The sequence below is a fragment of the Accipiter gentilis genome, chromosome 7, assembly GCF_929443795.1.
Source record: "Accipiter gentilis chromosome 7, bAccGen1.1, whole genome shotgun sequence".
In the NCBI taxonomy this organism is placed as follows: Eukaryota; Metazoa; Chordata; class Aves; order Accipitriformes; family Accipitridae; genus Astur; species Astur gentilis.
Window position 1 is genome coordinate 19419966 of NC_064886.1, and position 18102 is coordinate 19438067.

Sequence of the window (18102 nt, forward strand, 5' to 3'; positions counted from 1 at the left end):
CATCTAAACATATAGCTACACTGTAAATATTTTTTGCATGAAATAATGCTTGTCCCTAACTTAGCTCCGCTAAAGTTGTAGTAAATGTCCCTTTGAACCTGTAAGCAGATTTGATCTAACTCACATCACCTTTTCTTTTATTAGTGGCAGAGTGTCGAGGGGTCTTGGACAGTAATCAGAGATTTTCTTCATTACCAACATACCTACCTGTGAGCTATCGGGTCTTCAGTGCTGAGACATCTTTCTTTCTCAAAGAAGCCAACCAGGACTTCATGAGAAATTCCAGTTTGCAGTCCAGGGTGGAATCGTTCTTCCCATATAAAGCCAAGAGACCACCTATATTAAATGCCAGCTATGGACCTTTTTCTGTTGAACAAGTTGTGCCCCAGGACCTAATGTTAACGTCCAACTTTTTTGGATCTGCGAACAAGTTTACTTATAACTGGAAACTTCAGGCCTACATAATGAGCAACAGAATTTACCTGACCAAGCCCAAAGTCCAGGTCCTGTTCTACATTGTGGGCAGGGACTGGGATGACTACAGCACCACGGAACGGCTGCCCTGCCTGCGGGTGTTTGCCTTTCGAGAGACACGGGAAGTCAGAGGCAGCTGCAGGCTGAAGGGGGATCTGGGGTTGTGTGTGGCAGAGCTGGAGCTCCTGCCAAGCTGGTTTAACCCCCCTATGGTTGTCACGGGCCGTAAGAAGCCACCGGATCCGTTTGAAGGGAGCCCTGTGGAGCTTTACTATACTATTCAACCAGGAGACGAGAAGGGAGAGTGTACCGCTGAGGATATAAGGAAGGGAAATGCTATCCGGCCAGGAAAAGATGGCATGGATGAAACCATGTCCCACTTACAGAGGATTGGATCTGTTAGCCTCTATCGAGGCCAGGAGACCTCTCAGCTAACTGAGCTACGGCTGGATAGTAATATTGTTGTCTGGTTGCCCTCAAAGCCTGTCAAACAAGGAGAGGTTGTGAATGTTTATGTGACAATTGCCAACAATTCTACGGTGGATCAGTTCATACTCAGGTACGGTAGGTTGTTTTTGCGTGTTTCTAATGTGGTAGCACACAAAGACATCTGGGACATGGGATGAATCTCAACCAATTTGAAGTTAATCCATGCTGAGTGTTGCTCCTAGTCACTGAAATATGTTATTTTCCTCCTCGAATGCTGTGAAGAGGATTGAAAGCCTCCATCACTAGGAGGCTTTCAACATGTATGCCATGCTATTTATCACATGCCCACATTATGCAACAAAGCCATGGCAATTCGCTGCTTTAGTGGGGCCATTTCTGTGCAATGACAGACAGTAAGGCACCAGAAAAGTTCTCAGCTTTACAGGGCTTTTAAAATCAGATTTTTATTGCACATGGAGTTTAAATACAACAAAACTTCAATTACCTGCTTTTCTTTAAGTGCTTTGGCAGTGCTTTGTCTCTCCCACACAGAGTGGTTTTGTTATGAGAGCTCTTTAGGGAGGGGTTTAACTATCTACTTGTAGTTAAGTAGCGTTTGTCTTTGCCAGCACATATACCCTTTAAAATGAGGCCTAATGTGTTTGATATTGCTATTGATTGTAAGGGACTGTTAGAAGTGAGTGTCATTATGTTGACAGGAGTGGCGAATACAGGACCTGGGAACGCAAGAACTGCCTGACTGGGTCAGATCACTTTCCTTTTATTTTCTTCTTTAGCAGTTTCCCTACTGATCAGATGAAAATCCTCTGAGGATGACAAAAACTGGGAAACTTGTTAATCACTGAAATATTTGATGCATCTTTTTTTTTCCTTGTTACTAGGCTTTAAATTCAAGGGAAATTTCCACGGTGATAAGTAACAATTGCTCTTTAAAGCCTCAGGGAATCAGAGTTTCCCAAAAGATTCTGCACATGAAAGTATTTATTTCTAAGGCTTATATGAATTAGATTAATACATAGTTGACAACTACCAAGGAGAATAGCCTTTAGAACAGGAAGTGTCGCTTGGCAGATAAAAGGCTTTTATTTTTAAAAAGGGGGATTTTAGTCATCCCAGAATCGTTCTGATGTTTGCAGCTTTGGTTAAGTTAGCGAGATAATCTCTCAGACACCTGTTTACTGAGTGAAACCTCCGTTATAGAGGTCTTTTCTGACATTGTTGCTTATCTTTTATTGAAAATTCTTTTTCACAAAGGAGTAGAAACAGAATACTTTTCCACATAATAAGCATAGCTGTGGTGAAAGAAGAAATCCAAAGGCAATGAACTGGGTGTTTGCTGGGTGGATGGGAGAGGGGATCACCCTTTGAAGGTCTGTCACAGTCTTTATTTTCCTGAAAAGTGAGTTGAAGATAAACAAGCTTGTTGAAGTGTGGTGATGTAGTTCTTTGCTGAGAAATGAATCTGACTGTATAGGCAAGGATATCATTTGCATCCTGAGAGGTGCAATAGATAGAGATGATAACATGGGACATCAGTAGTTGCCTGTGTGACTTGCTGTTATGGATGAAATGGATTGGCTGTGGGTTTGAGAACAGGTCAGACTATTCACTTCAAATAAATTAGTCATGTTTGTTGGTATGTTGATTGTTCTGTTTTATCACAGATGCAGAGCTCAGGCCACGTTTTCTTGCTGAAACACCCTTTTGGTGAAAAGAGGATTTGCATTTTTGCTTAAAATTACTTTCAACCAGATGCAAGAACACAAGAGACTGAAGAGACCAAGTTGGTTTTTTGTTGTTTTTTTTTTTTTGAATGGCTTTTGCTTCCAGTGGGTATGGGCAGGCGATCATTGTCCTAAGATGTAGTACAGGGCTAACTCACGTTCTAAAAATCAGCACTGTTCAGTGTGCTTTCTCCTTTCTACCACTAAAGGAAAAAAAAAACCAATGTGAGAGATTCCAAAGCAGTCTTGGTTTTGAAAACTGACTTGCGGGCATGTTAGTCTCTTGTATCTACCAAAGATGCCGATCTGGGCAGTTGTTAAGGCATCAGATGGAAGCTTTGCTTAAGGTGTACAGGAGAGTAAGTCCACGTAAAAGAAAAGGAAATAGTTTTAAATGGTTTCCTGACACTGGAACAGGAAGGGACAGCTGATGCCCACGGGTGAAAGATGTGTGGGACCATCCCATAAGTAATGAACTGTGTGGCCCATTCTGTTGGCTGCAAAGGCTTCTTTGGTTTTAGTGGCACAGGGCTGGTGAAAGGCTGGCAAAGCCAAGTTAAGCTTCATGGTTCTGTGGTGGAAATCTGTTGTCTTCAGTGAAACTTCCGAGGTGTGAAAGACTATGGAATTTGACCCAGGAATCTATGAAGTGCCTGTATTTTACAGGAAAAAAAGCCAGGCAAATACAGCAGCCAGGGAGTAGCCAGTGCATATGCTGGGTCTGCCTAGGGGCTCCTTTAACCTTCTCTGTGGCCATTTGCCTGGTTAGATAGAGGGCTGTATGCTCTCATATTCACGGGTCCCCAGCAGAGCAATCCCTACATCCTATGACATTCATTCACATTTAATCATTCTAAAAAAAACACACCACACGTTGTCCCCAGGCATAGTGGGTTTGTTTATTTTCTGCTTCTTGTATATTATTCATTGAGGTATTGCAACATCCAGTGCTGAAGCAAACAGCATGTGATCATTGCTTGGGGGGTGGGGGTGGGGGAATAATAGCTACAGATCTTCTCTGGCAAAGGAAAGTAGCCTGGTCTAAATGACCTCATATCCACAAATCATTGCAATTGAAACTGTGTTCTTAAATTGTGTCTTAATTCAGAATCCTATTACTGTATCTATAAATTTATCAGCCCAAGAACACCAGTAAAGTCAAAGAGAATGACTAATATGACAGGGAGTGAACCGAATTATGCATGGTAGTACATTAACGCAGTAGGAGCACTGTCTGAATAAACACAGATCTTCCTTTCTTGCGGCTAGTCAGCACAGGGCTATTGCGAAAGCAATTCAAACAATACTGATAGGTTAGAGGTTCTGTTCACAGGCCTGTTCCTCTCCTGCTGTGTCACCTCTGGTAAGCCTTCACAGGCTTTTTCTATATGCAACGTAGAAAATGTGAACACTTGGTCAGCATCACTCTTAGAAGTGGGGAGCCTGTTTCAGTCCTGTTCCTAAAAGACTTTGACTTCCTGTGATGGAAGGGGTTTTGGGTTTGCCATATATTATCAACAGTAATATGAATGGGAAAATATTGATAAAAGAGATGAAGAAATAGAGAAGGGAGAAGAAAATGCTGGACTGCATTCCTACCATTGGGAAGGATTTCCAGGCCCCCAAAAGAGAGATTAATTACATTTACTGCTGGCTGCTCAGTAAGGAGAATTACCATTATCTCTAGCAGTTGGGTAAACTATGAACAGAAGAAGAGTAGCATCCATATAGGATAGAAAAGCAAAAAAACTAGCAATATTTAAAATAAAGATCATTTAGGTCTTCTGTGCACTTCCCAGAGCTGTTATAAATTAACACCACTGACTTTAGCAGAGCTACCATGATTGATTGTTGCTTCACCAATTGCTGCGTACACATGCTTTTCTAATCTGAGTCATCATATTGAGTGTATTGTCTGTAAGGATTAGAAGGCAAAATCCTTAGGGCAAGACCCTGTTCTTGAAAGCTTTTATGAACTGCCCTCACACCCAGCAGGCTACAAATAAGGGGAGAAATCATAACCATACTGAAAATAAGCTCTTCTTGTGAGGTTAACTTTCAGAAAGTAACACGTAGCTGCTTGTGTATGCTGAGATATTTGCAGGTAAGTAGGAAGCTGGGCACTTGATTTCTATTTGTAGTACTGGGGAGTTGGTGAGCTGAATGCATTGGGCAGCTTTGAAAAGGCTGGCCTGTGTGCATTGCTGTGTTTGTTCTGTAGCTCTAAATACTTTTCCAGCTACTATGCTATTAAAGGATCCTTCCATCTGTTTTTCATAGCGTGACATGCCACATTTGATCTAGCAGAGCACTGTCCAGCACGGGGTCAAAGAAAAGGTGTGGGAGTGCTAAGTGTTTTACCTTACTCTGCTGGGCAGCAGCTAATCTCTAACTCGCTCTAGAAGGTGCCGAACCACCAGATAACCCGATTTATAAGAGGTATTGAGCAGGATAAGTAAAGAGAAAGGGGATGAAGTTGTTATCTGTCCTGATTAAAGAGGTGAAAAAACTGGTGGGTTTTTTTTTTCACCTCAGGCTTCTTATTACAGATTTTGCACTGCAGCTCATTGCACCTAAAGGGATGTAGGTTGTAAACAGTGTTACTGAATTACTTTTGTGCAGCAAACAAATCAACCCAAGACAATAGATAATTAGTAGTGATAATAAATCTACAGATTGGAAGAAGGATAAAGGATAACTGTAGTGAGGAAAGCTATTAAACTCATCAGCTGAGGCAGCTTTATATGTCAGTTCCTAATGAGTATTGACAGCAGTGCTGTATTAGGTGGTATTGAGAACAGCTAAAAACCTAGAGGAAGACGCACACACAGAGTAGCACTACAGAATAGCCATAGCTAGAAAAAGTAATTGTGATCATAACATCTGTGTACTGCCTGCTTGTAAATCTCAATATTTCAAACACTAGATTTTGTGATCTGGCCATAAATAGCTATTTTGGAGGAACTAGTAATGAAAAAAGAGGGGATCTCCAGCACTAACTCTACCTGTTTTGCATGGAAGACCTAGGGAGTAAACCACTCAGAGGAGCCGTCTGTGCTTGGCACTGCCCTCAGCTGTTCTACCTGCTGTATATAAAAGAAACAAAATTTTCAACCAATTACTGTTTAATTTTAGATACCGACATTTTAATCTTGCCTTATGATTGAATAACCTTTAGTACCCTGAAATTCACCTGTGCTTAATTGTTGGTTTATCAGTTTTTAATGCTGCAGCGTGGCGGTAGCATCACTGCAAGTGCAAGTGACATTGCAATGACTAACTGAAGCTGAAGTTAACCAGAATATATGAGACCAAAACCAGAGCTGAGGTCACTCTATGGTTTGTGTTAACCCATAATTTGGGGCATATTATCCTAAGTACCTATTTTCCACAGTAAATGGTATGCTGATTTCCAACCTTGAATTGAAGAGTGTGCTTTTTTGTACTGCTTCATATTTTAAAACTAATGCAGCTCAGGGTGAAATGAAGAGAGACAGAATGATTTGGTGGGATGGTCTTCTGGGCGTACATGTGTGTCTCCAGATGTGAATTGCAACAAAACATTTTTCATTTCCTATGCAGCTTTGCATTACTTAGATATTTAAAAGTTATTTCACCGCACAAAAGCATTTCAGTTGACATCTGAAGGGAGAGGAGTTTGAAGCCCTCAGACTTGCTTCTGTTGTCTCATTATTCCATGTTCCATTTTCAATTGAAAGGAAGGTCTCATCTTCAAAAATTCAGACCCACAGTTTTACCTATTGCACGAATGTGAAAAATAACATGGATACAGTCTTTGAAAACTAGATTTCCTTTTGTAGCGCCTTAAGCCTTCTCTTTAGACGTACATCTTGTATTCTGAGGCACAGTGGCTAATTCTTACACTGTATAAAGGAAAGTATGCATCTTGGACACTCTGGGTAGCAAACTGCTGTTTGTTCTCACCTGAGATAGTTTCTCCATTCATGTTTCCATCTTGAATAAACAAAATGCAAACTTCCTGACTAAGATCTTTCAGACTATTCTGCTCACATTTTTCTTTGTATCTCTTTTTCAGTAAAGTCAATTATTAAGTCAAAACTGGAAAGTAAAAGCAATTCATTTGCTTGTGAACCCTTAATCAGGGTTCAGAGAAACTGGAGAAACGCTTCCCCAGTCTTCTAGCCATCAAAGGGGTTTCCCAGTTATTTTATGGTATTGGTAGGACCCATAAAGTCAGGTGCTAGGCCAGAGGTAGTTTGCAAAAGTGTTCAGAGTTGTGAATTATGGCTTGAAGGGATTTTATGTTTTTCATTAACGAAGGGTTTATATATTTCATTTTCTAGTATTTAGCCTTGTGAAACTTTAATTCTTACTGATTTTTTTGTTTTTCTTTCTATACAATGGTTAGTAACAACTCAGCTACAAATTTACAGTGGAGCAAGTTAATGAAAGAAAGGTAGTGGTCTAGCCCTTATCATGCACTAGGAAGTCAAGAAACCTGGATTCTCTTCCTGTTTCCATTCCGGACTTACTGTGTTACTTTAGGCATATCATTTTATCCCTGCTTACATCTTCACCTTCTCAGATTGTTTGTTTGTACTATACACAATTCAAGGAAGAAACTGGGCCGTGCTTGGTGTGCATCATTCAGTATAGTGAGTCTCTGATCCCCATAGGGCATCTGGTATTACATAATACAAGCAACATGAAATCATACAAAAGTTGTTACACTGTGGGGATTATGGTTTTTGCAGGTAATGAAATGTAATAGCACCTTGCAAGTACTTTGTTAAGATTTCTCCAAAGTAAATGCGTGGTTAAAAATTCATAGCAATCATGTGCTGTCATTTTTTATATTCTGCTTCAGTAAGCAATGGGGACACAGTCTGTTGAAGTAGTCCTAATTGTCATTTACTAGAGAATACGGCAGACTAACAGTAAAAGGGGTAAATATTTCCCAATATAACTTCAAAAAGCATTTGTGATGTAAAAAATACTTTTTTCAAAGAGAACATGTTAATGCTATTTTGAGAGAATGGTATCACATTCCAGTTAGTTTAATTTCATTAGCTGTTAGCAGGCAATTTTCATGGACATCAGTGTCATACCAGAGGCAGCTGGGTCCTCCAAACAAATGACTCATTCTCAAAAATGCTAAACTGGTGAGGATGTCCTTTAAACAGAGATTGAGAAAAGTTGCTTCTCACCAGAACAAGTGAAGAGCTTATTTGAGTCTGTGGTAGCAATGAGACAGGTTTGGTAAAGTTTTAAAAGGAACTGATTATTGACTTGAAATTGAAGCTACCTAGAAAAGAGAAATTGGGGACTCTTCCCCTGACCCTCTTTAAAAGCCTTTAAAAAAACGTGGTGCTTGAGAAACCTTCTGAACAATTTTATTGACATCTCCAATGCAATGTACTTCTTAGTACTGAGAATAAACTGTGGATTTATTGTTAGAATCCTAAGTCTATGTTCCTTACTTTGGAAATCATTTGCTGATTGACCGTGACTAAGTCACTGGAGCACAGCTTTGCAACCAGTGAACTAGGAAGAGACCTTAGACCCTGGTATGTCTGAGGAGCTGAGCAGTAAAGTTCAATGGTGCTGAAGTCCATAGACTACTCAGCACTGAGAATCAAAACTTACAGCTTCCCTTTTGAAAACATTATCCTTAACACCATGATCAGCTGCCTGTAAAGTGGAATTCCTATCGTGCAGAATTGTTACAAGAAATAACTAAATCATTGGTGTAATACTTGTGGGAATGTTCTTTGTATCATGAAAGCAGGTGTTTCTAAAGTGCGTATTCACTTGAAGTTTGTTCTTTGAGACAAATCCAGGGCTATCTCTGTGTGATTGTCAGTCTTCATGGTTATGTGACAGGTAACACCTACATTTTTCTAAGTGCAGACTAAGACATGAAATCCTATCAGCTGAGTGTAGACAAACCTGAACTATATATATATGGTTTATATAATAACTTTATGTAACCCAACTATAAAACACATTTGGACTTTTGTCATTCAGGCTTGTATGTTTGAAAACTTTCCCTAGTTATGACGACTGGAAAAGTAGAAGAAATTGATGGGGGCTGTTGTTGGGGTTGACCATAAATGGAAGAGAACAAAATTATTCCATCAGCAGTCAGGCAGAGAATTGCTAGCTTTCAATGCTGCTTCAAGTACTGGAGCTGAAGGTTTTGCTTAACTTCTGGCAAATGCATGTGCATAGCTGAGCTTCAGAAACTTCATGTTCAGGTATCTTGTTAAAATCCCCTCTTGTAAGTAGGTTTCCTTCCCATCATCTTTAGTCATGGCAAACTAGTGAAGTCATTCCTGGCTTCTTTTCCAAATACGCTGCAACATGTGTTGCTAAATGCACACTGGCTCTTGTCCTTCTGTTTTGAGATGCTGCTCTGAGGGGCAGCACATCTCCAGCTAGCTTCTGCTCTGCCTGACCTTTGCAAAAGTCTGTGCATGTGCAAGGCTGTTTAAAGATGAGATAAGGCACCTCTACTTAATTCCTGTTTAGACTGTTAGCCACTTGTGTGACTCAAGTTACAACAGTTAATTAAATCCTTGGTTACTTGCCTAATTAGAAACAATGGTGGCTCGTTAAAAGATCATACCATAAAACCCCCAGTCCTCCCAAACCAGCAGTAGGGAGGGAAACTTCATACTGCTGGGAGTGGATTTTAGTTGAACCAAGATAGTGTTTTCTGGCTGTCTGAAAAAGTCTGTGATCTGATGCATTAGGGAATCTCCTGGGAATCCTCAGTGTGATTATCTTACAAGCTGTTGGGTTCCAAGGCCACTGTAAGCAAGGAAGTGCGTGAGCCTGTAGGTCTGAATGGAAATTAGCATCCCTGCGAAAAATGGTATGACAAGGCTTTAAAACCTAGTGCATCTGTTAAAGCTGTAAAAGCACTAGTGACTTGCTGGAATGATACTGGGAGGGGCATTAGCAAATCATAGCTCAGGGCTTGCCAGGGTTTAGGATTTGGGATGGGGTGGAAGTACAGGGAGTAATCCAAGAGTAGGTGCCTGGCCTAGTAGGACTGTAAGATCTAATGTTTTTGTCTGCATTGTTTTATTGGTGCTTGTGGGGCTCATTATTTAAGACAGAAAGTGTTAGATTGATTGAAGTTTCTGTTTTCGCAGACTACTGCTCCTCACTCATGATAGCACATATATGAAAACCTTAAATTGTTTATATGTTCTTCCGGCACTTTACAGTTAAAACTTCCACAGAAGTCATGGGGATGGTGGGAAGTGCTGCTCTGCACTTAAAAGTTAATTTCTACAGAATGCTGAGCTTTCTATAAGGTATAAAGCATTTGACTCTTAATTTTTGTCACTGTTTCCTTAGGACCCTGTTGGGGTGCTCTGCATTTCCTTGAAATCCCACCCTGCCCTGTGTGTGCTGCCTCTTCAGAGATGTATGCTGTTGTGTGTAGTACTCTCTTGAAAAGAAAGTTGCATTTCTATAGGCTTTCAGTGCACAGAAAAGCCGATTAATTCATAGTTTAGATGGGACTGGGTTAAAAAGAAATTCAGCATCTTTGTTTGTCTGGTTCCTGGTGTGTTACAAAATGTCACTATTAGCAAAGCTGCCAGGGGGTTAATTTGCACTAACAGCCTAATCATTTCCAACAACATCATTTTAGGTTTTGATATTGCTGCTTAGATCAGCAAGACTTGAGAAGAGACAACCTGAGAAATAGTGCATATCTTAGGAAAAAAAGAAAAAAAAAGAAAAATGGGGGGGTAAGCATTTCAGACATAGCCCTCTGCATTCTCAGCTGTCAGGCTGCTTAAAAAGATTTGCTTTTTCTTACAAGCTCTGGCTCTAAGATGTAAGCCTTGATTTCCTAAGTGCTATGAGACTGAGCTCTTTGTACAAGAGAGACAGGCTCATTAAAGGGAATATGTAGTACTTACACGCCAAAGTCCAGAGCTCGATTCCTCAACCTCCCCGATTAGTCGTTAAACAGCACACATAAATAGTTGTGGATCATGAATCACAACTTGGTTTTGCAGATAAGAGTGCCTGACATACTAGACCATAAAGTCATACTTAGTCTTTCACTCGCCCCGTGAGGGCTGGGGAAGGCAGTTCAGCCCTACAGGTGGTCATTAAGGCACAAATGTTGTTGCTGACCAGCGTAAGGGGGTTCCTTATTTGGCATTTTGGACATTTGTGGATCCTATTTTGAGGAAACTAAATTTTCCTATGGATTGCATGGCTGCTTGCTGAGGACTATAAAAATTATAGCTTTTAAAAAATTAGGTGCTGTGATGCTAATTGCTGGAGCCACTGAGTCACTTGATGTGCCTGGTCTCAGCAGGTTGTTGAAATACCACTGGTAGCAACAAAAATATTTTTCTGCTTGAGGTTATGTCTAGCTTAGAAAAAGCCCTGATTCCATAGAAAGTTCTTCTTATGGAAAGGAAACACCAACCCACAGTAGGAGCCTGTGACTTAGGAATGTATCCAAATTTAGTCCTGTCAAAAGTAATGAGAATATTCACAGGTTTTAGGCTGCTTTTTATCCCTCTGGGTTTGAGACATTCATGAGAGGCCATGGTAGCACCAACCTCTGCTTTTCTCTTCCATAGCAGCCTGATTACAGTTTTTCAGCAGAAGGGAATGACCAAACCTCTTTTTTGTATGTACTTAGTTGCTGTTGGTTGTATGATGACAGTGGACAATGTACATTTACATGTATTGTAATATTGTTTCCTGAGACAGCAGATGATGAAAGGATAATGTTCGAGTTCTTATTAATGTGTCTACTCAGGACACTATGCAGAGAACAGGGCCGGTCTAAATGGGGAGACTAAGGGCAAATACAAGAACTGAGAGCAGGCAGTGTTATACAAGTCAGCTGTAGTGTCAGGAGGGTCACACGACCTTGCAGGTAACATCGTGGCAGCATTCTAGTAGGTGATTTGGATCCTTGACACTGGACTTTGATTTACTGATGGCTACTGCTGTGCTTGTGATGACATGTGAAAGTGGTGATTCTAGACCTAACAAGCTCAACTTCGCAACAGAGTTTCTGAAGGGAAGTAACAGCAACCTCACGGCTTAGGTCTGTTAGGGTCTGAGCTAGATGACACTGAGCTTCAAAGCAATTCCCCAGTGACTTTGTGGTGAAGTGTTAGTATCTTAAATCAAGCCGTTCAAAGCACTAGAAAGGATGTTGTAAGTGGCAATCTAGCCTGAACAGAAATCCATGAAGATGATGTGTGATCTCCATTTTCTAAGACACGAGAGTACTGCTTAAGAATTTTTCTCTTTCTGTCTGAAACAATGCTATTGTAATTAACACTGGGCAGAAATATGGACTTAGTTGAGCGAAGATTTTATCAGCTGGCTATAGGCAGTGACAGCTGGTTAATTTTAACATTTTCTGAAAGATCTTTAAACAAATCCTGAATAGTTGTTCAGAAATGAATATGCCTCATCTCTCTTCTTGTTACTAAAGTGTTTCTGTGCTGTCATCTATAGTTTGCATTCTTTAATTTTCATAGCATCTCAGGTGATGGGTGCTTTCTCCATTGCTATGGTAACAGGTGTTTTTATTTCTTACTCAAAGTAAACATTGACATAAACCCCACTGTAACGTGTTCTTTTTATTCAGCGTGTACACCTAATGGATGCCATAGCTGTGCAAATATGTCATGATTGTAGTGGATAGAGAGCAATAAACTGAAAGTCTAGTGCCCTGGTATATAACTGGTTTCGCCTTTCAGCACAGGCATAATTTTATGTCAGCTACTTCAACTCTGTTTTTACTCCTACCCATGTTTAATTAGATTTCAAATACTTCAGGGTGGAAACAGTCCCTGACTGTGTGTTGGTGAGTGCTTAAGGGAAATGGGATCTAATAGCAGATGAGGCATGCTAACTTTGTTTTTGCTCATAAACAGCTCCATGTTGAAGTTGAATTGATCCCATGAACTTTTGGCAGTTGTTCAAAATCCCTCCTATTCTTTTTCTGAACGCTAATGACAGGAGTAGCAGTTCCTTTCCTGTGTTAATACTTCTATTTTGTTGCCTTAAAAAACCCCAAATGTCTCGTGAAAAGCTGTGTGAAACTGTGGTAGCCTCAGTCCCCTCCCCAAAGCTCTGCTACTCAGTTCCCTGCAGACTGCGGTTCCTCAAAACCTCTGTGGAGTGATGCAAATGCAGAACAAAGTGTTAACAGTTCCTCCCTAACAGTAGGGGAGGTGATTTGCTTTGAGCCTTAATACGCAGAAGCCCCTGTGCCACCCCCACGGGGAGACCTCTTAGGTCTGGCTCTTCTTGAAAGGAAAAACGCTGTTGGAAAAAGTCTTTCTGCAAGTGTTTTCTGGGGTTCTCCCTGCTCCCTATCACAATTATCTGATAAATGTAGCAATTATCTTTCTGGTTTAGAGTAAAAAAAAAAATTATCTACAAGAAGAGGCTTGCATGCTCTGTATTATATTCTATATGCTTTTAGAGTGATTCAGGTAGAACCTCATTAAACATCTTTACAGCCCTCTTAGGTTCATCTCTATTAACTATTGTAGGGATTTCCCATGAGGAAATGACTCTGTACCACCTTGCACTAAAATCAAGCACAATTTAGTCTGATAGACCATTCTGTTGGGAGTGATGACATTAAAAATGCTATGCATGGATAGAAGTGTTTGCAGAATTGAAGCTGTAAGCCCCAGTTCTGCAAAAAGACTATTCATGCACTTAGCTGTATGTGCTGTGGCCAAAGTTAAACATGTGCAGTAACTTTTAAAATCAAAATCATGCTTTATGAAATGCTATTTAATCCTCCAGATAGAAATGTGCTACGTACTGCAATGAATATTTTTGAAAGTGGTCTAATTGCTTACCCATTTGATATGAATTAGATGATACCTCCCTCCTCCTGTGAAGTTATTTTAATGTAAAAGAATCGTATAGTTAGCTACGTTTTAAATATTTGATTGTTCTGGTTTGGGGATAGGACTGCTTTCTTCCATGTTAGTAAAGCTAATACCAGAAGGTGTCATTTTTGGGGATGCATTGCCTAACATTGTACAGTAGGCATATTAGGTAAGAGAGGACTCAATAGAAAGAGCCACAACAACTCTCTTGTTCTCATAGTGCTAAATGAGAGTGAGTCATGGCTAGATCTCGGCTGGATATAAGAGCGGTTCCTGGGAATGGGAAATGGTCAAGAACTTCTTGTTCTAGGAAGCTCTGATTGTTCAGAAAGGCAATGATTGTCCTGTTGTGTTGCATAATTATATCCGCCTCCACATATCCCACTGCTGTTCATTTCTATTATGTCTTTTTATTTAAGTCCTAGCTATTCAAGGAGGAAATTTAACAGATTCATGGCAAGAGCAAGTGAACATCCGTGCCTCCTTCTCTGCTCAAAAAAAATAATCTCAATGGATAAGGAATGTTACTTTGATAATTGTTTAAGTGGTGCTTAAGGGACACCATGGGCTAGTTACATTGGCTCTATGATTTGCCTTTTTGCCAAATATTCAATTGATACAGAGTCAGAAACATGAAAGAAGAGGGGAAAAAATGCAAGAGGATTGTAGTAATTGAGTCTTTACAAACATGTGAAAATTAGTTAGTCATCATAAAAATCATAGTTGCTGCTCTGAAATATGCATGTACTCAAGTGTCTGTTCAATGAATAACTTTTTATCTTTTATATTTACAGAAAAGAGAAATAAAAAGGAAAGAAAAATAAGAAACAGAAATTGAGTTAACTCAGTCTGAGCATAGTCTTATGATCTGAAAAAAAAAAAAAGGCAAACTATTCTCTGTTCCATTTTAGAGCATCATCATCAGAGTGGAAGAGAGCCTTGTGTGGGAATTCATTTCAGACAGGTGTCCTGGAGAAAGCTGGAATCTGGATTGATTTTGGTCGGGAATTCTTAAATCTGGCCATTTATGCTTCTTATGTCTTTTTAGTATGTTACCTAAGGCTTAAAACACCGTTAAAGAAGTGTTTCTTCTAAGATTCCAAATGAGTGTTCCTGACCTGGTAGGTAAAGCTGATTGTGATTAATAGTCTGACTTTTTTTATTAATTAGTTTTTTTTTTTTAAATTTTTATTTTTTCCTGACCTAAACATCTTAATTGTCACCTCTGATTAAAAGTGACTTGGCAGTGTTTGAGTCTGAAAATCCTTACATCATCAAGGCGGGTTAATTTAGACAGTTGTAACAATTCCAGGGCAGGTTCTATGGGTGCAGATTGCTCATCTGACTAGAGCCTTGCACGATCATACTTATCAGATGGGAAGGAATTCTGGAGTGCTGTGTCTTCATGCTGTTTTCAAATGCTTTAGAAAGAGGAGATCCAGCACAAAGATGCCCATATAATGTAGGGTAGAGATGCCCAGCTCAAGTGAGTGGATAAGTGATTAAAAACTTGGTCTGAATCGAGCTCCAGGCACACCTCTTCATCACCATAAAACTTCCTGTTCTTAGTGTAGTGTTACCACTTTATTCTTTCCACTGCACTATCCTCTGTTTCCTCCTTGTCACAGTCAATCCACAATACTCTGTTAGTTACTGGTTGGGCAAGAGACAGCTCATCCTCTTCCTCCATCAAGTCTGTGGGTATATGTGTGCAGAAGGCTGTCTCTGCAAAGAGCGTGCGCTGCTGCCTTCTGACTGCTCTCAAACCTAGCAAACGGCTAGCTAACTGACCGCTTGTTGTATGAGAGAGAGACATCACAAGTCCCTGAACAACATTTGCTGGGACCCCTACCCTGCGGTGAAATACATTTAGAACAGATTTTCTTATAGGCACAAGCATGATGACATTGCAGATGCATAACTGTCAGATGTGGATATGTGGAACAGAGGTTCTTTTTTGCACATTCTAGAGAGGATGATGCTTTCCAGCTCTTCCTAAATTCAACCTTAATTCTTGTGTTTAACTTTTAGTATGCTTCTTGTGCAGATCCTGATGGGATCGTTTCAGTTAAGCTTTATATTCTGATATGAGTTGTATTGGTTTTGTGTGGCAAGGTTTTGGTAGCGGGGGTGGGGGTGGGGTGTTACAGGGGGTGGCTTCTGTAAGAAGCTGCTGGAAGCTTCCCCTGTGTTCGAGAGAGAGCGAGCCCATACCACCCGGCTATAAGACGGACCCACCGCCGGTCAAGGCTGAGCCAATCAGTGATAGTGGCAACGCCTCTGTGATAACATTTTTAAGAAGGGAAAAAAGGTTGGGACGGGGAGAAAACAGCCGCCAGAGTGAGGAGTGAGAACATGTGAGAGAACCAAGCCTGCGGACACCAAGGTCAGTGAAGAAGGAGGGGGAGGAGATGCTCCAGGCACCGGAGCGAAGATTCCCCTGCAGCCCGTGGGAATGGCCCACGTTGGAGGAGTTCGTGGAGGACTGTCTCCCGTGGGTGGGACCCCAGGCTGGAGGAGGGGAAGAGTGTGATAAGCCCTCACCCTGAGGAGGTGAAGTGGCAGAAAATAACGTGTGATGACCATAAACCCCATCCCTGACCCTTGTGCCGCTGGGGGGGCTTGGTGGTGAAATCCGGAGTGAAGTTGTGCCTGGGAAGAAGGGAGGAGTGGTGGGAAGGTGTTCTGAGATTTCGTTTTATTTCTCATTATCTTGCTCTGGTTGAATTGTAATAAATTGAGTTAATTTTCCCAAATTGAGTCTGTTTTGCCCGTGACGGTAATTAGTGAATGATCTCTCCTGTCCTTATCTCGACCCGCGAGCCTTTTGTTATATTTTCTCTCCTCTGTCCAGCTGAGGATGGGGGAGTGATAGAACGGCTTGGTGGGCACCTGGTGTTCAGCCAGGGTCAATCCATCACATGAGTAAATTTATGTGTGTGAGTAAGCATTGGTTGCACTAGAACTTGAGATTTGTATTGCATGAACACCCAACTGTTTGCCTAAGTCTGTCGTCTTCTTTCCCTTTAAGCAACCTATTCAGTTTTTTGCTTAATCTGCACCTTCCACTCCTTAAATTCTCAGTGGAGAGAGAAATACGGAGATTGGAGCTGCAATTTCTCTCATCTGATTAAACATAGTGCTTTCCATATGACGCTGCTTGGGCTGTTTTATACAGGAGTAGTAATATCTTTCCAGCATGTGGTGAGAGGGGACAGAATGTTATCACAGTTCCAGTGTTTGTATATTAAATTTCCGTGTGGTCAGGCTTGAAAATAATAATGGTGAGAATGACTCTGACTTCTCTAGTCTTCTAGACAAGTTATGTCTCTTACCATTTATTGTAATGAAGTGGGTCTCTTACATGTTTATTACATAAATATGTATAAAAGTATACTCCCTTGGGGCAAGTGGTACTATGTAATGGTTAAAGCAGTAGGTCATGGAGTAGAACCACTAGATGAGACTGCAGTCTTCTGTTACTTAGTCGATCCTTCCATGTCTCACATCTATCAGCATACTGGGACTATAACACTGAACCCACTCACAACAGATCTGGTGATCCTTCTGAGAGGATTTGTGACTCTTCCATGCAAGTATACAAAGACTTGGGAGAAAAAAGAAGTCTGCTAGGTGGTGTTTTTTCTCCTACGGTTGCACAAGGTTTAGTTACAAATCCAGTCCTTGACCTACCTATGTACAAGGACTAGTTGAGGACACCAGAGGCAGCTGCTAGATTGCCTCCAAGAAAGCACAATTTATAACCCTGTCCCCACTGCACTGGGGAGAGGAGTTGGAGGTCTGCAGGCAGCGCCTTTCAGACCAGTCTGTGGCACTGCCAGAGGCAATGCAGCTGTTTTAGCCAAAGGGCCTCTGGAAGCTGCTGCTTTGGGTCATCTCTGCCACCACTGCCACCATGAGCAGCAGCTGTGAACCAGCAGCTCCTCAACCTTTGCACTCCTGTGGTGTAAATATATGACATGTTACTGATGCCAGTGGACTTTGGGTCGGTTGGTTACTACTGCCCAGCTTTATTATTTTTGCATACTAAGAGATTGCTTTTGGTGTTGGGGGAATTTATTTCCTTTTGAGCACAATCACAGCAAGGTTTGATTTGTACCTTTTTTTAAATGCATGCTTTAGCATACAAAATCCATTGCATCTTTTTGTAGAGCCAAGTGGACTGTTGTTTTCTTGTTTGATTTGCCATTTCTTGCTTAATCTGGAGCTGTGCCAAAAACATGAATATTCATGACACTGTTAAACAAGATTTTTATTGAAAACAAAAAATGGATCTGAAGTCTTTCATTTGTCATTCTGAACTCAGCTAGTGAAAGCCCTCTGAACAGGCACATTTATCAGTGAGGGTTTTCTTGGGGTTTTCTGGTTTTGTTTGTTTATTGAATGAAAATTCATTGGAGACAAAGAATATATGACTGGCCAGTAAGCCTAATGTTAAGATATTTCTGTATACAATATGAATATAATATATATGAAATATATAAATCAAATTGTACTTATATATTATATTCATTATAGCTTAAGTATAAAATACTTTAACA

The 18102-nt window shown here is 40.6% G+C and overlaps 1 protein-coding gene across 1 annotated transcript in view; it reads left to right on the forward strand.

The window, feature by feature from the left end:
- Positions 1 to 18102, forward strand: part of TMEM132C (transmembrane protein 132C) — a 223058-nt gene that overhangs the window by 63781 nt on the left and 141175 nt on the right. The window contains exon 2 of the mRNA XM_049806646.1: positions 145 to 1033. Within this exon, the coding sequence (XP_049662603.1) occupies positions 145 to 1033 (889 nt within the window). The remainder of the gene's footprint in view (positions 1 to 144; positions 1034 to 18102) is intronic.